We start from the raw sequence: 21872 nt of genomic DNA, 5'->3' as shown, positions 1-21872 counted from the left end.
GTTTCCGTCTTGATCATGAGGTGGCTGGGGCGGTGCAATTCAAACCTACAGCATTACAACACTGCACGCAGATGGAGTGTCGTTTCAGCTTGCGGATGGTCTCCCCGAATGCTCTTCTTGACCTGATCTGCAACTCACGCAGAGAGCTATCGTAGCCAGTAGAACACTAGAGGTGACTCTCGCCGCTGTGAGTGCTCGTGATCTCTGTGTATCATATCTGGCTATGTCATTTCAATGGAATCAACAAAATAAGCATCGATGTTTGCTATTCTGTACGGCAGATAAAATGAGCTCTGAGAATTTGTTTCGACGCAGAAGTGCAGGACTAGGTTTGCAGGGGCTGTCAACGATCTTGCCGTCATGGGTTCCGGCATTTCCCTACCCGCGTTGGATGCGTGAGATGACTTTTGCACTGCGACAGATGCACGCTTGAAGAAAGAGAGGTGACAATCCGTATGACACAAAACCAAAACCCTTTTCACATGTTACGCATCAGCTGGTTTTGATGTCCATCCTCTTTGTCAATGGACAACTTTATCAGTCAAACTGGACGAGATTATATCGATCCCTGCGTGACAGCGCGTGACAACACAGCAATTAGCAGACCCGCCGCTCGGCCCGCTCGCATGAAGCATGAACAGCATAGATTACTACTGTCCAATCACAGCGCCTTCATCCTCGACGTTTCGAAACTCCCTTGTGTGAGGCAGTGGACGTTACCAAAGTGGCTGGTGGGCTATGAATGACGACGTGTGCAAACAGTTCCTCCGTAGGATTCGCTGAGACAGCGCGCTGGACCTTGAGAGCGGAATGTGGCACAGCCAATCTACTTTTTGTACGGGCCGCTCGTGCAACGCCTGAGGCGCCAGAGATTGAACATCATTGCAGAAATGGCTTCTGCCTGCCTGTTCGGGAGAGACGCTGGTAGCAAGGGGTCAAGGGCAGCCACAAATGAATCTGGCGTGTTAGCGCCAAACTTGAGCTATGCGTGATCGGCCAATGGCGAACCCCCCGCGTCTGATGTGCAAGGTCTTGATTAGCGCACTTGGAAGCCCTCCACGGCTGGGGAAAGCGCGTTGCGATCGTTCTTCACCACAACTCGTGTCCTTGTGTCGCTGGTCTGCAATCACGTACTTAGACGCTGGCTGGTGTCCCGTTCCTTGTTGCCTCGTTTCTTGTCGCTGTCGCTCCCGCTCTTTAGCTCATCGCAAGATTAACCCGTTCATTGCGCGACTTCCTCTTTTGGACCAGTGCGACACCCATTGCGCGCGACACTCGTTCGGAATCGTTGTCAGTCGCTTTCACCGCGATACCACAATAACAAGCCCGCGACTGTAGCTGTTGTTCACCTTGTCACCAAGGTTTTTTCTCGGCGAAGGGTCTTCCGCTGTCGGATCGTCCACTCCAAACACTGCATGCTCCAAACCATGCACATCGACCTCAGCTAGGACCTTGAACCCCAACTCTTCCGGAAAGTTCACCGTGCCCAGCGACAGCTCGGATACGTCGCCCAGCTGTCAAAAACCAACGACTCTGTCGCTCCCTCAGTTCTCTCGCTAGTGGTCAACAGCCGGTCTGCCACCACCATTGCGACTACACTCCTTCAGCCAATCCTCCCTACCTGTCGCCTTTCGAGGACTGCCAATGCTGTTTTAGCACCTCGCGTCACTCTTTTTACCAGCTGGACTGCAGGCTATACTACCGTTGACCGGACCCAATATACACATATACCAACTAATAACCACCACCACTGTCAAACATGGGCTGCTGCGGAGATCGCGAGAAGGGCTTGGCCAATGTGGCCGCCGACCAAAAGTGGGATTACATTGTAGGGTTCAATAGTGAAGTGTGTAATGACCATACTGACCATCACAGAACCTCTCCGACTTTAGGTCAACGTCGTGCCTGACCCCGTTCTCCTATGCCTGGCTCTGGATCCTCGTTCTCATTTCTTGCGCCGTCTACGCCGCCGATGCCTTCACTGCCGTCAATCTACTCGCCTTCAACAAATGGTCCAGTCAGGTACAACCCAAGGTGCCTTTTGAAGTCGCCAAGTGGATCTTCGCGATCACCATCATTATCTCCTATGTGTTTCTGGTCTACAGAGGTATCAGGGCTTTCAAGGTCATGCGTTCTGGAAGTGTAACAGAATGCTATCTTGAACCCATGGCCGCTATCTGGCAGAGTATGCGACTCACCAGCAGCGGCCGCGGCTGGCGACGTTTCCTGGTCTTCGCCGAGCTGACGAAGAGTAAGAAGGGCGCGAACTACATTGCTCTCTTCGTTTATTTCCAGTTCAAGAGCGCACTCATCATCATTGTCGCTCAGGGACCACGTATCGCAATCAACGCCATGACCCTATACGCTGTCATGCAAGCTAATCTTCTCCCGGTCGGCGAGCACGCGTCTGAGGATCGCTCCAACTTCGAGCAATTTTTCATGAACATCAAGGCCATGATCGAAACGGGCAACAAGCAGGAGACTGTCGTTTATTTCACGATGTTGTTCTCCCTGCTCATCTGGGTCATCGCCGCGCTTGGTATCATAATCTCGTGTATCTTCTACATCTTCTTCCTTTGGCACTACATCCCACGTGCGGACGGAAGCTTGACGAACTACTGCCGTCGTAAGGTCGAGGGCCGTCTTGCTCGTATTGTAGGCAAGAAGATGAAGAAGGCGATCGAGAAAGAAGACCAGAAGCGACGAGCAGAGGAACAGCGCGCAATCAAGAAGGGCACCCTGAACTCATCCAGCTCGAAACCCACATTGCCGAGCCTTGCAGGAAAAGAGGACGACGGTGCTTCCATTTATGGCATACAACGATCAGACACATTCAGCACTGTTGCAACCTTGCCGCCCTACTCGTCAGCCGCCCCGTCGCGCACGAACACTATGGCTACGAATACCTCCGCTGGCTTTGTTAGAAAGCCTGTTCTGCCGACGCTCAATGAACGGCCCGGCGCAGCACGATCCGATACCACGTACTCCACGACCAGCTACGGCTCGAATGCGCCACTCTTGAACCAAGCTAGCGATATGGGCAGGGTCTCTCCGATGCCACCAGTCCCTCAGATCGACCAGAACGCATACTTCTACGAGGTTCCTCCCCTTGCGCCGCCTGCTCGTGCGTTCACCCCTGCATCGCAAGGCAGGGCGTCTCCGCGACCGATTCTCCCACCAGTCGACACGAACTATTCGAATGACCGTTACTCGCCTCCCCACGACATGGTTTCGCCCCTAAGCGACACGTACAGCGCCCAGCCTACGCAGACGTATACGGCATTTTCACCTTACAACAATCGCGGACCTACTTCAGGCCCCGCTTACGAACTGTCACCCGTTGACACGACCGCTCAAGACGATGATCCTCTACATTATTACACCAACTCGAACGCCTCAGACGAATACCAGCCCCCACAGCTTCCTGGTGCGCTGCGTGCTGGCTCACCAGCGATGTCGCAGACATCCAACGTGCCTCCTCGATCCGGCACCGCTCCTCCGCCACGAGCCGGCACTGCACCACCGCGCGCAGGTGTCCCTACAAGTCTACAATCCGCTATTCAGCGTCGCGAGGCTTCACAACCCCTACCCAATAGGGCCATGACTGGCTCTGTGCCTGCTGTTCAACAACGTAGTGCAACGGCGCCCTTGCGACAGCCCGCTTGGAACACCCAGACGCAGAGGAATTATACACCCTCGAGTCTGGGCGAACGAAGTTACACGCCTGCGGAGAGGAGCTACACACCTGCAGATCGCAGCCACACCCCCGCAGGCACAGGCTACCCACCATCGAATCAGAGAGGCTTCGACAATGGCTACGGCTATTAGTCGTTGACATCTAGCACCTCGATCATTTTCCTTGTTTTTTCTATCGTTCGCATCTACCGGCGTTTTCTTCTCCACTGCTAGACACCCAGCATTCGACCCACACCAACGGAGACGATTAGGATTGATGACCCATGCATTCTGTTCATAGTTTCGAGATACCCCGCGACGACCCACTTGCCGCTGGTCTCGGACGTCCTTCCTCTTCTTGAACGCCCTCTTGGTGGGATTTGATGACATTTTGATGAAGATAAAGGCTATTGAGAGCCTGAGAGGGGCTGTATATGTATGTATATTGTAAATACTGTGCATATAATAGAAGATGAAACGCGCAAATTTATCTCAAAGCCTGGGGTTGTGTACACATGTCCAAGTCAGTATCTACAACATTGTGGCGTTCACGCAAAAGACGTGTCGTGACCAGTGGATCAGCTTTCAGCAATTGCGCAGCCTGCTCGTGCCAAGCAGTAGGCTGGTTCTCAAACACATCTGCACACATACTTTCCACGAGACTGCTTCAGCGCAGTTGCACAAAGGCCGCCTCAGCAGCTGGGCGGGTGCTGAGCACCCCCGAAGTTCTGCAACCACCACGCCCTCAGAAGACCCGACGTCAAGACCGCCGCTACTTCAGATTCTCTACAAAGTTTTACAGTCCTCAGGAACTGAAATAGCGAACTCAATTCTTCTCGAAACGCACCAGGCATGACCGCGCGAACGCCGCCGTTCGCACAGCCAAAACACCGCCGATCCCGCCGCTGACAGGTCAAAAGCGCGTTTCGCAGGCGCCGCACCACTTCGCACCACTGCCTGAGGCGCTTGTGCGCGCTGATTATTTATTTCCGTCTCTCAGTAACGTGTGGAAGCACGACAGCGTGTGCTCGCTCAACTAGGTAACGTGACTTGGGAAGGAGAGTGCGTTCACGTGTGTGATTGGCAGCGGGCGGAGATTGGGGCAACATGGGGGACCTCGGTGCATTTCTGGAGAGGCTCGCGATTGCGAGGTTCTTACTTGCTCCGTACGTGGTCTGGCGGCTGGATTTGGCCGTTGTTCAGGACTCGCGGCCACGCTGCATAGCGCGGGTTACTACGTATGCTCATCTACCGACTTCGCAGCACAGGCTTGTATTGTATGCCCGTGCTCAGCCTATATCAATAAGCTTATCGACATGCTGCTGCATCCTGCAGATGCACGATAAATGAACTGCGAACGGAATGTTTGTGGGCGGGTCTGCAGTATTCGACTGACACGGCTGTAGTGCTGCTTTACCGCGCAAGCGAGGTGGCGTATGTACACATTGCTTAGATCATCCCATCCTTCCACGGACTTTTGTCGAGTTCGCTCACCGACCTCGTTGAGACTACTGTGCAGGTATGCCGTGTGCTGACAGGTGTTGTCAGCATGCACGCATCATGACATGCTCTTTGTTGGCCTTGCGTGTTTGTGTTGATGTGCATGTTGAGCCGGTCTACAAACCAGTTCGGCCTATAGTCGAATTGGATGTCTTTCATCTCAACATGATCTCACATGCCACTTGACTCCTACCCTCGGATTGTAAACTGACTCTACAGGAGAAAAGTCGGTGGCCTCAAGTGGAGAAATGAACAAACAAGGAAAATCTTTTAGAGCTGCCGTGGCCGTGATTGGACAAAGGGCAGCAAAATCGACAAGTTCTACACACCACCGACATCATTGTTCAAGACTTGACGATTGCCGTTGCGCTCCGAGATTCTGGACACAGGATCAACGAACGACAACCCACCACGTTGCGATGGCGTCCGCGCCGTCACGGCTGGAGCTCCACGGTCCCGCGTTGGCAGCCGGTCTCTGCCTGTGAGTGGCAGGATGAGGGTTGCAGATTTTCCTTGCTGCATACCCGGCCTGCGACACGTTGCGATAGGGCCTTATCGTGCCGTGCCTGGCACCGGGGCTCCACGAACGTTGCTTCGGTACTTTTTGGCGATCGCTGAGTGGAGAACAAACTGCTCAGCTGCATACCAGCTGCAGGTGGAGAGCATGGAGAGCCGACCCGATGCTTGCGTCACTGTTGGATGAGGATTGCGTGGACGAAGGCATTGCGCTGGTCCAACACTGTGCGACCACCGAAATAGAAAGAGGTTGGACATTCATGCTGTGCCTTACAAGTCAAAGGGTGTGCAGCGTTGTATGTCCAGCTTATGAATGTTATGCTGCACCTTCAAACATCGAGTGGTTGCTGAAGCCATCGTTGTTGAGAAATGAGGTGTGCGCGATTCGGTGAAGCGACTCGGCCTGCTTTTGGGGACGTTCTGGAAGAGTCACTTGCTCCAATTGCTCCACTTGTATCCTCGGCGACAAGACTGGGATCGAAGGACACGCATGCGTGTGTCTCCAATCAGAAAGCGCCGAGCCCGTTGTTGCGATGATCGCAATTGCGCGGCCGTCATCTTGTTCGTTGATGATGTCGAGCTAGACAAAGGTCATTGAGGAGACTTGCATAGCTTTGTTGTCAGGTCGCATGCGACAGCTCACATCCTTAGCCTTTGTCCCAGTTCCTGCGCAATAGACAGCCAACACGTGCGGCTTGTTGTGTGCGCACCTGCAGGCGTGAAACGTCAAGGCGCCGAGCCGTCGCTAAGACAGGCACACCAATGAGGGTGGTGTGTGCCTGACTCCACTATTCAGGCACGCTTCCCAATTGGTCGTGTCAGTCAAACAACGGCCTTTGTCTGCGCTCGCCTTTCCCGATTCGGTAGGGGGTGAATGATACAGGAGATGAGATCCCTTCGAGACCCAGGCGGTGCGCCGGGCCCACCAACCCAACAAGCAGGGGCCGGCTGAACCACCTCCTGCGCGGCGCCGCTCTTCTTCCTTCTCCACCTTCACCGAGTATATCATACCGTATTGTCCCTCATTTGAGAATAGCAATTTCGCGCGTTCACTCATTCACGCCGATATTGTTGTTTGCTCCCAGTCTCTCCTTCACCAACCACATATACCTATAGCCGCCGTTGAACGACGTTACGACCTCTCTGCCGTACATCAATACCCAACTGCGTCCGCAAGCGACCAGCACACATACTTCAGAATGCGTTACTCCTCTGCTCTGGTGCTGAGCACCCTCGCCGTTGGCCAGGCCGCCGCTGCCAACCACCAAAACCGCCACGCCAGCTTCCACGCCAGGCGTCAGGCGTAAGTCATTGCTCGCTTGACACGCAAGACCATCACTAACAGACTGTAGTGACACCAAGGCTTCCAAGGACATCAACTGGAGGGCCGTTGCCTACGACCTGAACGACGTCGACTGGGACAAGGTCAACTGGAGCTCTGTCTTCGCCTCCCCTACTCCCACTCCTGCTGCCCCGGCCGCTCCCGTCGTCCCCACTGTCGCCCCCGAGGAGAAGACTTCTGAGAAGCCTGCACCCACCAGCTCCGCTGAGGTTGTCAAGGTTCAGGAGGTCAAGACCTCGGCCGCTGCTCCCTCTTCCACCAAGGAGGTTGCTACTTCCAGCGCTCCGGCTGCCACTCCCTCCTCTTCTACCCCCGACCTCGGTGACCTTATCGATGACATTGGTGACGCCGTTGGTGACGTCGTTTCCGACCTTCTGCAAGGTGTTCAGACCATTGTCAAGTCTCTGGGTATCGTTTCCACCGGCAAGAACGACAAGTCGAACAACGGTGGTATCTGGATTGGCGATGATGGCGACTGGAAGGCCGAATTCACCAACGATGCCAACGAGGATGGTGTCATCTTCTGCTGGAAGGCTGATGGCTTCAACGGCATGTCCCTGAACGTCAACCAGCCAGAGATCTCTGTTGGTCTCAAGCCTGGACAGAAGACCGTTGTTTCTTTCGCTCCTGGTGTTCCCTCCGCCTGCGCTCCTGCCTTCAAGGACTCCAAGCTTGCCATCTTCGGTGGTCTCGAGCAGACATGGTGGGAGGTCACCTTCGGCCAGTGGGGTGCCTTCGACGTCTCCCGTAACGTCAACATGAAGGGTCGCAAGATCAGCTCCAAGGGATCCAAGTGCACATCCGACATGGATGTCTGTGTCTTCAAGTGCAAGAAGAAGAACGGTGTTGAGCCCGACAACTGCGAGAAGGGAGAAGACTACGACCTCTTCGAGTGCGGCTCCGGCACTGGCGGTGGTGGCGGCTACGACCCCATCATGGCCGGTACCGGTGGTGGATGCGCCATGGGCTCCAACAGCGAGACTGTCAAGGTCTCCTTCTCTTAAGCGCTGCGGATCTCCGGTCGGCGTTGGATCTTTCGAATTTCTTCATGCACATCTTTCATCATATTCCCCGTCCATCTACACTAGCTCTGGATACTCCTGGCCCATCTTGGCAATCTTATGATATTGTCGCTTCTCGCAGGATACCCTTATGACCTTCGGTCAGCTGAAGTTGCGCAATGTTGACGAGGTCTTCGCATGTGGACTCTTAATGGTCAACGTGTTTTCTGTATAACTGTCTATTGTTAGTAAAGGAAAAGTTCAAAAAACACCCGACCTCGGCCTCTTCGTTTGCTTGTGACGTATTTGTTGTGAATCGCGTCTCTACAAGTGTCTGCAAGGGATCATAACTGGTAAAGTTTGTTATCTCACGCGTGAACTTGTCTTCGTGCTGTCATTAAAGGTGTCGTGGCCGAGTTGGTCTCCGTGAGGTGTTCGTTCAAACGTATGTTGTCTGCCTCGGAGTCATTCGGTAGTATTCCTGCGACGTATCGGCCACGATAGTGATGGTTTGGATCCTACAAGAGCGCTAGGTAGCTGGTTGGACAAGTCTGGGTGCAGTATGGAGCAGAGCCGTGCACGTTTGGGGAAGGAGCGAGACATCTACATGACGTGTGGAGAAGAGCGCGGGGTTGCCCTCGTACTGCGGGCAAGCGCCTCGAAAATCAGACTCCAGATGGTATATAGAATTGCTGGCAAAGGTATAGAAGCGGGCAGATTGCGACTCTCATCCCGTGTTGTGTGAGTCAGGTCGACAATGGTTCAGGGTGCGCGTCCATACCAAGAAGAATACCTTGCATACTGCACCCAAGCAAATTCGAACAACCACTTGGCAAAATGCAGCACCAAGGGAACAATCAAGAGTCTCATGGGAAGTCTTACTCATTGGACTGCATACGCTTAAAGGGAGTTATTCGGTAGTTTTTCTACGGCTTATTGGCTACAGAAATGATGGGTTGGACCCTACAAAGGTGCCAAGTACCTGCTGGAACATGCCTGAGAACGTTACGCAGGCATGCATGGCATGTCACATCACATCGCGATGCGAGAAGGGGTCGTGTAATTGGTTCATGTTCATTTCATTGAGAAAATGGCTTCGTAACTAAACTCCAAATAGTTCCATACACATTTTGACCGTCGACGATGTGTCGGTGGCAGAAATGTTACTCTTACATGGCAGGCCAAAGGCAGCCAGATATAATGCGACTCAACTTTTCTGCGTCACCACTTACAACTCGTCGTGGCCGGGCTCCTCGTCCTCGCCAGCGCCACCAGCTCCGCTGTAAAGCTTGGAAGTGATGGGGTAGGCGACATCAGACAGCTTCTGGAACTGCTCGTCGAAGTCCTCGGCTGAGGCGTCAGCAGAGTTCTCGCTGATCCAGTCCTGGGTCTCCTTGACGGCCTCGAGGAGGCTCTCCTTGTCATCATCCTCAATCTTGCCACCAAGACCCTCCTCGTCGTTGAGCTGGTTCTTGAGGCTGTAGGCGTAGTTCTCGAGCTTGTTGCGAGCCTCAATGCGCTCCTTGTTGGCCTTGTCCTCCTCAGCGTACTTCTCGGCCTCCTCAACCATGCGCTCGATGTCCTCAGCGGTAAGGCGGCCCTTATCGTTGGTAATGGTGATGCTCTCGCCCTTGCCAGTGCCCTTGTCGACAGCGGCAACCTTGAGGATACCGTTGGCATCAAGCTCGAAAGTGACCTCGATCTGAGGAACGCCACGAGGAGCAGGACTGTAATGTTGTTAGTTCTCGTTTAAAAATCTTATAGTATGTCTGCGACTTACGGAATGTTGGTAAGCTCGAACTTGCCGAGGTTGTTATTATCCTTCGTCATACTGCGCTCTCCTTCGAATACCTGAATGAGAACCACGGGTTGGTTGTCGGCGGCCGTCGAGAAGATCTGGCTCTTCTTGGTGGGGATGGTGGTACCACGCTTGATGAGGTGGGTCATGACACCGCCGGTGGTCTCAATACCAAGGGTAAGCGGGTTGACATCCATGAGGATGAGCTCCTCAGTGGCAGCGTCACCAGCGAGAACACCACCCTGAACGGCGGCACCGAAAGCGACAGCCTCATCGGGGTTGACGTCCTTGCGAGCCTTCTTTCCGAAGAACTCCTCGAGCATCTGCTGAACCTTGGGGATACGAGTGGAACCACCAACGAGAACGATGTCATCGATGTCGCTCTTCTTCATCTTGGCGTCCTTGAGAACCTGCTCAACAGGCTTGAGGGTCTTCTTGAAGAGATCGTTGTTCAGCTCCTCGAACTTGGCGCGGGTAAGAGTCTCAGAGAGATCGTTGCCCTTGTGGAAAGACTCGATTTCGATCTTGGTGGTCTTCTGGGAAGAGAGAGTGCGCTTGGCCTTCTCAACCTCGCGCTTGAGCTTACCCATGGTCCTGGCATCCTTGGTGATGTCGACGCTGTTCTCCTTGTTGTACTTCTTGGCGAGGTAGCTGATAACACGGTTGTCGAAATCCTCACCACCGAGATGAGTGTCACCAGCGGTAGACTGAACCTCAAAGACACCCTCCTCAATAGTGAGGATGGAAACATCGAAGGTACCACCACCAAGATCGTAGACAAGAACCTGACGCTCCTTCTGGTCAGTCTTGTCAAGACCGTAGGCGAGAGCGGCGGCGGTGGGCTCGTTGACGACACGGAGAACGTTGAGACCAGCGATGGTACCAGCGTCCTTAGTGGCGGCACGCTGAGCATCGTTGAAGTAGGCGGGAACAGTAACGACAGCGTTCTTGACCTCCTCGCCGAGGTAGCTCTCAGCAACCTCCTTCATCTTGCCAAGGACCATAGCCGAGATCTCTTCGGGTGTGAAGACGGTCTCCTTCTTGTTGACCTCGACGCTGACGCGGGGCTGGCCTCCCTTGTTGATGACCTTGAAGGGGAAGTGCTTGATATCGTTCTGGACAGACTTGTCGTTGAACTTCTGACCGATGAGACGCTTCTGCAGAGGTTGTCAGTGCTTGCGATTGGCAAAACGAAATATGCAACGTACGATATCGAAGACGGTGTTGTGGGGGTTGCTGGCGAACTGGTTCTTGGCGGCGTCACCAACAAGACGCTCGTCATCGGTGAAAGCGACCCATGAAGGTGTGATACGGTTACCTGTTGAGGACACTTGTTAGTTGCTGTGCAAACGCAGAGATACAGTGGCAAACTCACCCTGGTCGTTGACCAAAATGTCGACCTTTCCGTTCCTCATGATACCAACACAAGAGTAGGTTGTTCCCAGATCAATACCAATGACAGGCCCGGAGACAGCGTTGTCGTCTTCGACAATGGGCTCCTGGTCCGCAGCGCGGGCCGGCATCGCCAGCATCAAGCCGGCGACAATGACCATGAGTAGGTAGAAAGCAACGCTCCATGTGGAGCGCTTGCTGGCGCTCCGTGAGCTGCGCGCCATCGTGAATGTGCGGTGTGTGTGTATCGGCCTTCAAGTGGCTTCAATGGACGCAGGCGTGTGCGGGGCGCGAGACTTGTAGAGCTCGCTGAGTGGGTTTGTGGAGTAGAGCAGACTCCGGGTATCTAACAAGGAAAGAAAGACAAGCCAGTGGAAGTTGACTGTCGAAGTGGGATGGAGGAAGAAGAAGGTAGAGCTGGCGGTGGGCAAGCGTTATATGTGGACCGGGTCTCTACTATCGATCGAAGTGAACAGCTGGTATTATGAGCTCGCAGAGCTTCACCGCTTCCGATTTGGGCGTTAGCGCAACCATTTAGCGCCACTTCGGCTTTGTTACTTGGAGCTGCCCGCACATCAGCCTTAATTTCACTCGATCTCATGCTCGGTTGGTACAGGACACGTGTAGTTTCACCCGCTGCTCGAACTTTCTACTATCTTTCGTAATCCGTGATACTGTCCACACGTGTTGCGTGCACCACCGCAGCTGCCTGAGTAGAGCGCAAAGCAAGCTGGCCTTTCGTCCCGTCAGCTCCCAGAAGAATACTGGAGATCGTATGCAAGAAAGTCCCATATCAGGCTATCAGCAGTACGTTGCTTAAGCACTGCCGCACTAGTCCTCAGCCTCACCCGTCAGGATGTCAAGGTGGCCTCTCTAAATCCTTGTTTTCTCTATGCGGAAAATTATCAGTTGTCAATTGCCGCTTCCCCCGCCAATCAGAACGAGCCATGATAGAAAGCTCAACCTACCACAAGCAACGTCTCCTCATCTGCTAAGGCAGCCGCGTGAATCACACACAGTATGACTCTACAGTCTATCAATGCTGAGCTTGGCAGGTTCCAGAGGTACCAGTTGTTCTTAGCTGGCATGCTTGGCATGGCGGCAGCTGGTCAATCTTGGAAGATGCACCGACATTCAGTACAACTCAATAAGAACAGCGCTGTGCAGCCTCGTTCAAACATACAAACCCGTGGGATCACTCGTTTTGCGAGAATGTATCTTGCTCACTCTAGGGGAAAACGAGACCTTCCTTGTCTCTTCACATAAGTCTTGTATGTATGCTTGCGTGGTCACCGCTATGTCGCGTCGTACAGCAGAGCGTCGCCCATGCACTCGCAATGCTTGTTCACGGGCTTTACCCTGTCATATCGATTCCATGTTCTGAAAGCGGAACTTTCTCTCAGTATCGATCACGGCACTAAATATTGGCATCGTGAGGATTTATTCCTGCTTATTCAGCGCCAAGAACTGGCATGATCCGAACAACTCTGCAATCGACAGCTAGGATGACGCTGTTGTCCTAAAGTACTGGCTTTCTCGTAACTAACATCAAGATGTCGCTGACCCGATGAGATCTAATTCTTCTTATGAGGTAGTCTCAAGTTGAACATGCGGTGAGGTGATTTCCTGCTGACAAAGACACCTTCGTGGTCGCCACCACCTGTGCAGTCGCATGTGAACCAAGCTTGAGATACGTTAGAGGCCGTACGGAAAATTCGACTAAGTAATGCTTTCTAGAGTAGGGGTTTGAAGTGTTCTGGATTCAAATTGATCTGAGCCTTGAGACGTCGACTTCATGCAGCACTCTTCTGAAACCGCACGCCTCACACAGTGCGCGGCAGGCTAACCTTGCTGTGAACACCACGCAATTACTGCTTTCGGGATGTTTGGGGTAAAAGTCGATCATAGCACTAGAAGATTGGCGTTTTTAACCCTTCCGAGTCGTCCAAAGTTTGTTCCGGCCCATCATAGGGACCGAGTGTGGTGCATGTCAGCAAACATTTTCAAACGCAGGGCAGGGTTCGACTCGGCACAACAGCTCTTGGTATGCTCAATTTGGAACTTGAATAGAGGCATCGATTGCAGCACTAAAGTCTTGGAGAAAATTCTGGGCAACATTGCGCCGAATCAAGAGTTCTGCAACGATACCGTACCTTAGGCACTGTGTTCGCTCTTTGCTCCAAATGAAGCATTTCACGAACGCGCTGTAATTTAGCGTAGACATTCCCGGGAATACTGTTGCTCCCTTGAGGCTAAGTACACATCTGTTAGTGCTGACTAAATAACCCCGAGTCTCAATGTGTGCAAAAACAGCACAGATGTTTGTTGGGATTTTCGATGTCTCTCACAAGCGGGTTGTTGTCGTGATTCAAAGCTGCTGTGTGGTAATGGCCCCGATCATTTTACCCACACTCAACACCCTCTGTTAGCCACCACACCAAGTGGACTGCTTAGAGATGACAAACGAGCATCCTACAATTAAGTGCGCAGCAGAAGCCGTGGCTAGCGTGTCTAATGCACGCTCGAAGATTCGCGCAAAGACTGATTGGGCGATTGTCGAGCTGATGCCGCTCATGAGGGAGCATGAGTGAGCAGAAGTGGCAAGCAAAGGAACAGTTACACAGCTGACATATAACAAGTAATAGTAGGTATTGCGAGGTTCCGGTATCAATTCGGCTAGCTTGTCAGCAGATGTAAGCAGTGCTACAGCCTGAGTCCTGTTGTACGGTTGTACCGCACCCAAGTACATCCAAGCTGCCTTTGGCATGTTTGAAATACTGAAGCCTTTTTTGGGACGGCCAATAGGCTTTTAAATCACAATTTCATACCTCTAATTAAGCACAATTGCACCAATGAGAAAGCCTCCGTAACGTTACTGATCCTTCGTTTCTTGCCTTGCAGCTGCTTCGGTGGCAGCTCGGCCGTTCTTACATGCAGGTCCAGTATCTACTTTTGCAGGACAGCAATTGCGAAAGCAAAACTTCAATGTCGATCACAAAGTAGCGCGATGATGGTGTGACGTTCTTCAGAAGGGTCTTACAAATCAACGACTGCAGGTGCGTCTTTAAGATGTGACGCGTGTGTGGGGCAAGTCTTGCCGACTATGCTACGCTATCAACGTCACTACACGGGTAGAAGGTGTTCTCGAGAAAGTGGGGAGTTTGTATAAAGCTCTCAACAACCCCCACCTGTCTTGTCTGCATCAATTGAAGCTCATCCTTCTGCGTTTATTCTACACATCCCTCTGCAGTCGTAATCATCCACAAATATGACCACCAAAGCAAACACCGATAAGCCCCACTCTCACCATGCTCTCCCTAAAGAGATCCCAACCGAGGATCATCTAAGAAATGTTGCAGCTCCTGGCGTATGCATTCGAATCTGAATTTCTGGAGCTACAGGCTGACTATCGCAGATCTCATACTTCACACCTCTCCAGGACCCACCAGCTGGTACCGCGCTTGGAATGACGGATGGTAGCTCCAAAATTCCCAAGCTCTTCAGTCCACTCAAGATCCGTGGTCTTCAGATCCAGAATCGCATTGCGCTATCACCACTGTGTCAATACTCATCTCAGGACGGCCATGCCACAGACTGGCAACTCACTCATTTGGGCGGTATCCTCCAACGCGGTCCCGGTTTGACTATGGTCGAAGCTACTGCAGTTCAGTTCAATGGCCGCATTACTCCTGAGGACGTTGGTCTGTGGAAGGACTCTCAAAAGGAACCCCTTCGCAGAATTGTTGAGTTTGCGCACGGCCAAAACCAAAAGATCGGTATTCAGCTTGCTCACGCTGGACGCAAAGCTAGTACAGTTGCCCCCTGGCTGAGCAAGGGAGATATTGCAGGCAAAGACTTGAATGGCTGGCCTGATAACGTACATGCGCCTTCTGCCATTGCTTTCAACAACAACCACTGCCAGCCTAAGGAGATGACCCTGGACGACATCGAGCAGTTGAAGAAAGACTTCAAGGCTGCTATTGAACGCGCTATCTCGGTTGGATTTGACTTCATTGAGATCCACAATGCCCATGGCTACCTTCTTCATTCTTTCCTGTCGCCCGCATCAAACAAGCGGACCGATAAGTACGGCGGGTCGTTTGAGAACCGCGTCCGTCTGACTCTCGAGCTTGTTGAACTGGCTCGCGAAACTCTGCCTCAGGAAATGCCCCTCTTCCTCCGCATCAGCGCCACTGACTGGCTGGAAGAGGCCGGAATCGAAGGCTGGACTGTTGAGGACACCGTCAGACTCTCCGTGCAACTCGCGGAGAAGGGTGTTGACCTTCTTGATGTGTCATCTGGCGGTCTGCATGAAGCCCAGCACATTCACGGCGGTCCTGGCTACCAAGAGCCTTTCGCTAAGGCCGTCAAAGACAAAGTCGGTGACAAGATGCTTGTCGGTACTGTCGGCTCCATTACCAATGGAAAGCAGGCCAATGGCTATCTTGAGGACGACAACCTCGATGTCGTATTCATTGGTCGCATGTTTCAGAAGAATCCTGGTCTAGTCTGGCAATTTGCTGACGACCTCGGCGTAGAGGGCCGATGGGCAAACCAAATCCGCTGGGGGTTCGGCGGAAGAGGAAAGTAAGTGAATCCATTCCTTGCAAATTACCTTAGCGCATCACTGACTGTTGGCTAGGAAGTAGAGCCGGAGAGCATTTGCTCACATTACTTTGTTTGGATAGCACACGAAAGACTAGATACCATAGACATAGCTACCATAGATCTCGAAATCCATGGGTATATACCAAAGGGGTTATGCATGGATGTTCGAATTCATGGCTGTGCAAGCTAAGGTTGCCAGTCGCCGAAGCCGCTGATTGGCCACCGTGGTGACGTCACGATGTTAGGTCGGTACCCAGATCGATTGATGTTGCCAGGTTATGTCAGACCCGGCAACTGTAGACCTCCTGTTAAGACCTTTGTCTCTACTCCTGACCACATAACAAGCACGTTCATCTGCATTCCAGCACCAACGTGTTCTCTGCATATCTCTTCTTCGACCCTCCGACGCTCAAGCGATTAACATCGGATCATGGGGCTTCTCGGAGGATCGCAAGGCTTGGTAGACCCTGAAGCTCGCGACAAGTACCTACTTCAAGGTTGGACTCCAATGCTCTCACAAGCCCAGCATACTGACAAGACTACCACAGTGACTGCTGGCCCTTCCTACAACCCCAACACTCATACCCAAGTATCTGTCAATAGCTCAGATGTTCACAAGGTAGACAATGACCTCGCAACAACCTACCTCCGTGTGCGAATTAAAGACTACCATGGCCTGCCTAAAAATGCACCCAAAACTTGTTCCTACTTCAACCATCCACTACATTCATCAGATCGGTACTCAGTCGCATGGTCTTTTGTTCCGAAACATGATATTGCTGGCACAGATCTGGTTATGGGCTTCGACTTCAGTCACCCTGTGCGCGATCGCCTACCACCCGGCACCAAAACCGCAGTCAAGATTGCGACCACTGTTCTGGATCCAGGCTTATACGCTGACCCCTTTAGCGATGAGCCGTATCTATATGGACCGATGCTTAGTAGTTGTTTCACCCTTCGAGTGGGCGGCAAGGTTGACGAACAAAGTGCGGAGGAGCAGCTGAAATTTTTTGATGAAGAGAACGACGGCGTTATTGAAGAAGGCGGAACCCTTTCCGGTGAGTCGGTGCGTGACGGCCTGGGTATTCCACCAGCATGGAAAGCGCGAAGGAAGTTCTTCCTTGACCAGGCGCAGTTGGATAAGTTCACCTTTGAGAAGGGGAGGGTGTATCATGCCGATTTTTTTAATCCGTATCTTGACTTCTCCAACTTCTCGTTGAGACTGCCAGGGTTTTCAATTAGCGTGGCGAAGTATGTTGATGAGAAAACGCATCACCTACGTTTTGTGCTGAAGAGTAGGGCGAGCGGCGATGTGGTTTTTGTGGTGTTCTTTAAGCTGCTATTTGGAAAGGAGCTGGAGGATACACTGAAGAACGAAGAGCAGGGGAAGCTAGAGGCCACGAGCAGCCAACCGCACGCAGTGGAGACACGACCGGATACTACGCAGGAGCTGGACACAAAAACGGAAGTGGAACACTCCAGGCGAACGTCTATGCAGCGCGAGATCCTGGGAGGCAGCAGAGCACCATCGTTCCAGGAGCCATCGGGATTCAAAGCACCGAAGTCATACACAAGAGGCGACGAAAGTAATTATTCGCTTAACGAGGCAGCAAACACTCTGGCGCAATCCATATCAGCCGCTATTGGCGCCATGGGTTTTGGTAGTTCGTCTGAATCGGGCACTGGCAGTGGGAGTGACACGGCTCCCCGGATACACGCAAAACCGATGGATGAACTAGATAATGGTGCAGTGGAGAAGTATTTGAAAGAAAAACATGACAGCAACGGCTAGTAATCAGAATACAAAGAGCAAGTAATGTTAATATGCCGAAGAGACACAACATGAATAGTCGACTGTAACATGTGCTGTACTGCCGATGTCCGTCATTTTTAGCAGTCTATCTAGAATGTGTGAATACGGAGCAGATCTCAGAGCCATGATAACTAATATGTCAATCGTCATCATATCGAAGAGAAACTCAGCGGATGCCCTACAAAGCCGGCTGTTATCCCAACACATATCCGTGGATACTAACATCAGTCAATTCACGAAGACCGGTGCCAAATATCACCAGCAATGATGATACTAACATTTGCATCCGTTCTTCCGGTTAAGACGATCACTTTAGAACCACGGATACTGCAACGGTTGACATGGCCGGGGCTTCCTGAGATGATGCGGTAGTACCAGCCCTGGGTGGGGCTCGAGTTTCTGAGCCCCCGAGGGAATTACCCACCACAGAGGCAAAGACACGAGTACGGCGATATCGGGTTTCCATTTGAGGATATCCAAAAGTGGTAAGTTGTGTACGTGTGAGCATTTGAGAACGTACAAAACCCCTGAAGTGCTCGTGACGTCAGCGACACTACTATTGCAGTACTTCGTAACAACAAGGCCAAAACCTGTAGTCACAAATCTAACAACCGACAGATTTAGTGATCTCCGTGTGTTCCTCTGTTGCCGGCAAGATGCGGGGTCGATGATCTCGGCCGAGCTCCGCTTCTCCACGCTCGGGATGCAAGCTCGGGACGTGGAGGGCGCAGATGACAACATTCAGGCAATGGCTTGAATTGACCTTCTTCAAGATGTGAAATCCTCACGCCGCACTCAGATTTCATAACTTCAGCATGGGAAACCTCATTCCTGTCATCGTCGCTTTAGGTGCCATCGTTCTTGCCTATACCTTTCTTACTGACCCTCTCCGCAAAATCCCCGGTCCGTCATCCGCCCGCTTCTCGCGACTATGGATGGTCCAGCGCTCACGCGCAGGCGACATGCACACAAGAATGATTGTTTTGCATAGGAAGCACGGAAAACTTGTGCGCACTGCACCAAACGAGGTCAGCATTTCAGACCCAGCGTCCATCAAGGCCATTTACGGTGCCGGATCAAAGTTCAGGAAGAGCGATTGGTACTCTGTCTGGCAAGGCCACCGTACTTTCGATCTTTTTGGTGAGAGGGACGAGAAGATTCATGGCAAGCAGCGGAGACTTGTTAGCAACATCTACAGTCTAGACCAGCTGAAGAAGATGGAATCGTACGTTGATAATACTTTGACGTTATTTCTGGAGAGGTTGAGTGAGGTTGGGAAGAAAGGCACGATTGACATGGGGAAGTGGGCGCAGATGTTTGCCTTTGGTACGGAACTCACACGTAGTAAAAAGCGGATCGAGCTTACATTCTCAGATGTTATCGGAGAAGTCACATTCTCGCGACGCTTTGGCTTTCTTGCCGCTGGCAAAGACGACGGCTCCTTCTCTGCTATCGATGCTGCCTTACAGTCGGCTTCTTGGATCGGCCAAATTCCTTGGCTATATTGGTTTCACGACTTCTTCATGCCATATGTGGGCAACCATTTAGGCGTCAACAACCGCAATGGCTCGCTGCGCCAATTTGCTGCCCGGGAATGCAACGAGCGTAAAGGTCGAGGAAGTGACCACCGCGACATGCTACGAGCACTTATGGATGTCAGAGAACAGAAACCGGAAGAATTTGACGACAACGGTGTCCTGAGTATGGCCGCGAGTAACATCTTTGCTGGAAGTGACACTACGGGTATCAGTATTGGTGCGGTACTCTATAACCTGTGCAAGAACCCTAGGTGTAAAGAGGAGTTACTGAAGGAGATAACGAACGTGGTACAGAAGGAGGGATTGGACCCCTCTGAAAATATGCCCTTCAAAATCGGACACGCTATGCCCTACTTACAGGCATGTATATATGAAGCTTTGAGGATGCACCCAGCTGTGGGAATGTCATTACCGAGGGTAGTGCCTCCGGAAGGGTTCGAGGTCGATGGGACTTTCATCCCGGGAGGCGTAAGTTTGCAGCATTGTATTACATCTATTGGTGACGTCGCTAACATCTCAAAGACCATAATTGGTGCGAATCCTTGGGTCATACACAGACAAAAGCATATTTTTGGTCAAGATTGCGATATCTTCCGTCCAGAAAGATGGTTGGAAGGCGACCGAAGTCAGATGGGTACGTACCTGCATCAGACTTCATGTTTAGAACTGACATTGATCCGAAGATCGCAACTTTTTTGCTTTTGGAAGTGGCTCACGAACGTGTATCGGGAGAAGTAAGTTGACTCAGCGGCGATTGACGCAAGCTTACCTGGGTGGCAATCTCTAACTCTGTTATAGATCTGAGCTGGATTGAGATGACGAAGCTCATACCTTCACTACTCATGCGCTTCGATATTGAACTAGCGCACCCGGACACTGAACCAGAGCAGAGCTGCTGGTATGACTCCACGCTACTTTTTTTATCCTATCACAATCGTTCTGACACTCCCCAGGTGGTTCGTGAAGCAAGAAGGATTGGACATGAGCCTCATTCCACGCATCAAAAAGATCGACACTTCGGTCGTGGAGTAAGCAAAATCGAGTGAAGTTTGGAGGACAGAAACACATTCGAATGCGATGTGTGCACGCGTTGATGCCAAAAGTATCAGTCTTGAATAATCTCATCACGCCGAAACAGTGTTAGACGTATCAATACCACCTTTAGCGTCAACCTTAACATTCTGTTGCCTCTCTTCCAGTACCTCCGTCCTCGACCTGCTCTTGGGATCCAAGTAGGGCTCCTCTCCAATGCCAACAGCCCGGTTGCCAAACCGTTCACCGAGGCCCTCATAATCATTAGTAGCAGTATGGAAAGCACTACGGTTGTCCCAAATAGCTGGTAGGCGCCAGTCAGCATATGTCGTGTTTCAGAAACGTCAACAATACGACTTACCGAGATCATTCTCTGACTTCCACTTGAGCCTGACTTGCAGATCATGGTTCTCGTAAATCGTGTCCTTGAACTTCTTCAGAAGCTCTTCACTCTCTTTATCGTTCAACTCGTTGATGTACTTCGGAAATGGACCCAGAGCAAAGATACTCTTCCAGCCTGTCACAGGATTCGTCCGTACGACCGGATGCACAGCGGTCAACTCGTTACCAACATTTTTGGGGCTTCCACGCTTCTGATCGTAGATCTTGATTTTGTCCGGGTTGGCGGCTGCCGCCTTGATGAACCCATCGCCAACGAACGTCGCGGTCAGGCTCTCGAAGAAGACTTGATACGCCCGTGAGAATCGATCGTAGATCTCGTATCCAGAGGCCCATAGTGTGTCACCTCCAGTCTGAGGGAGCTGGGTGAGGCGCAGTGATGTGTAGTCGGCGGGAACCGGCTCGAACTGGATGTCAGAGTGCCACTGAGCGGCATCGTAGCGGCGGCTGCCGGTATGGCGCTGGTTTTGTTGGTTGCCAAATGTCTTCTTACGTTGAAGAGAGCTTATCGTACTTATTTCTGCATCAGCTACTCCGAACTCGCTGGTGTTGTTCAGAATTGGGTGGATATGTAGAGTCGAGTCGGAGGGTTTGTTGGTCAGTTGGCCGAGTCGGTGGACCAGCTGCTTCTGCAGCGCGTCCGTGAGATTGTTTTGCGCTCGGAAGAACACTACACCACGCTCGGAGACTACCGGATTTAGCAATGACAGATTGTGGTGTCGATAAAAGCACTTACTGGTGATAGCAAGATCACGAATGAGCTCATCCGCATTCGAAGCGTTGAGGATATCATCAACAATGTTAACAGTCGGATACTCGCGACCAATCACAGGAGTTGCTTCTTCGAATTGGAACTTGTCGTCAAGTGCACCTGACTTCAGCAGTGGTGAAGGATAGGCCTTAGTGTCCGATGCCATTGTGATAGATTGCGTAGATCAAACGATGTTTATCACGGGAAATTGATAGTTCATTCCAGACTTGGTCTCAAATCTAGATTGTAATCGTTCATACTTATAAGCATCATGTTCGTGGAATCGACTTTTGGTGGGGCAAGCACGCAACGTGGGTATGTTAATCACGTCAACCTCCGATCGCTCGCAATACAGCAATCGAATGAGATATTTCGGATAGCGCACTACGTTACTCATCTCCTTAGAAATCGCATGTGGAGCCTTTACCGTCCAATACTGGATTATTCCCGTTTACTTTGTGAGCTACGAACTCCGGCCTCGGCGATGTGAGCTCAGGATGAACCGAT

General features: G+C 51.9%; 7 protein-coding genes across 7 annotated transcripts; 5 read left to right on the top strand and 2 right to left on the bottom strand.

Annotated features, from left to right (window-relative positions):
• The first annotated feature begins 1549 nt into the window (after positions 1 to 1549).
• On the top strand, positions 1550 to 3988 carry C7974DRAFT_179704 (uncharacterized protein). Its single transcript, XM_046136331.1, has 2 exons — positions 1550 to 1828; positions 1876 to 3988. The coding sequence occupies exons 1-2, from the start codon at positions 1760 to 1762 to the stop codon at positions 3826 to 3828; spliced, it is 2022 nt and encodes a 673-aa protein (XP_045996812.1). The 5' UTR covers positions 1550 to 1759; the 3' UTR covers positions 3829 to 3988.
• Positions 3989 to 6487: 2499 nt separating this feature from the next.
• C7974DRAFT_179708 (uncharacterized protein) lies at positions 6488 to 8317 on the top strand. The gene is made up of 2 exons (XM_046136332.1): positions 6488 to 6994; positions 7044 to 8317. Exons 1-2 carry the CDS (start codon positions 6891 to 6893, stop codon positions 8035 to 8037), a joined length of 1098 nt encoding a protein of 365 aa, XP_045996811.1. The 5' UTR covers positions 6488 to 6890; the 3' UTR covers positions 8038 to 8317.
• A 528-nt stretch (positions 8318 to 8845) lies between these two features.
• Positions 8846 to 11741, bottom strand: C7974DRAFT_335354 (heat shock protein 70b). Its single transcript, XM_046139173.1, has 4 exons — positions 11208 to 11741; positions 11041 to 11150; positions 9815 to 10989; positions 8846 to 9761 (listed from the first exon to the last, which is right to left on the bottom strand). Exons 1-4 carry the CDS (start codon positions 11446 to 11448, stop codon positions 9263 to 9265), a joined length of 2025 nt encoding a protein of 674 aa, XP_045996810.1. The 5' UTR covers positions 11449 to 11741; the 3' UTR covers positions 8846 to 9262.
• A 2590-nt stretch (positions 11742 to 14331) lies between these two features.
• C7974DRAFT_393724 (uncharacterized protein) lies at positions 14332 to 16278 on the top strand. Its single transcript, XM_046141804.1, has 3 exons — positions 14332 to 14591; positions 14640 to 15811; positions 15867 to 16278. Exons 1-3 carry the CDS (start codon positions 14493 to 14495, stop codon positions 15871 to 15873), a joined length of 1278 nt encoding a protein of 425 aa, XP_045996809.1. The 5' UTR covers positions 14332 to 14492; the 3' UTR covers positions 15874 to 16278.
• C7974DRAFT_393721 (uncharacterized protein) lies at positions 16251 to 17701 on the top strand. The gene is made up of 2 exons (XM_046141803.1): positions 16251 to 16329; positions 16381 to 17701. The coding sequence occupies exons 1-2, from the start codon at positions 16263 to 16265 to the stop codon at positions 17622 to 17624; spliced, it is 1311 nt and encodes a 436-aa protein (XP_045996808.1). The 5' UTR covers positions 16251 to 16262; the 3' UTR covers positions 17625 to 17701.
• A 588-nt stretch (positions 17702 to 18289) lies between these two features.
• C7974DRAFT_179628 (cytochrome P450) lies at positions 18290 to 20387 on the top strand. The gene is made up of 6 exons (XM_046136330.1): positions 18290 to 18971; positions 19020 to 19651; positions 19706 to 19817; positions 19867 to 19917; positions 19982 to 20081; positions 20137 to 20387. Exons 1-6 carry the CDS (start codon positions 18461 to 18463, stop codon positions 20213 to 20215), a joined length of 1485 nt encoding a protein of 494 aa, XP_045996807.1. The 5' UTR covers positions 18290 to 18460; the 3' UTR covers positions 20216 to 20387.
• On the bottom strand, positions 20308 to 21531 carry C7974DRAFT_375929 (uncharacterized protein; the record flags this gene model as incomplete). Its single annotated transcript, XM_046140246.1, has 3 exons — positions 20308 to 20519; positions 20577 to 21302; positions 21351 to 21531. The coding sequence occupies 3 exons, from the start codon at positions 21529 to 21531 to the stop codon at positions 20308 to 20310; spliced, it is 1119 nt and encodes a 372-aa protein (XP_045996806.1).
• Positions 21532 to 21872: the final 341 nt, after the last annotated feature.

The sequence above is a fragment of the Boeremia exigua genome (assembly GCF_020726555.1).
Source record: "Boeremia exigua strain MPI-SDFR-AT-0100 chromosome Unknown C7974scaffold_6, whole genome shotgun sequence".
Taxonomy (NCBI): Eukaryota; Fungi; Ascomycota; class Dothideomycetes; order Pleosporales; family Didymellaceae; genus Boeremia; species Boeremia exigua.
This window is presented reverse-complemented; position numbering and strand designations above follow the sequence as displayed.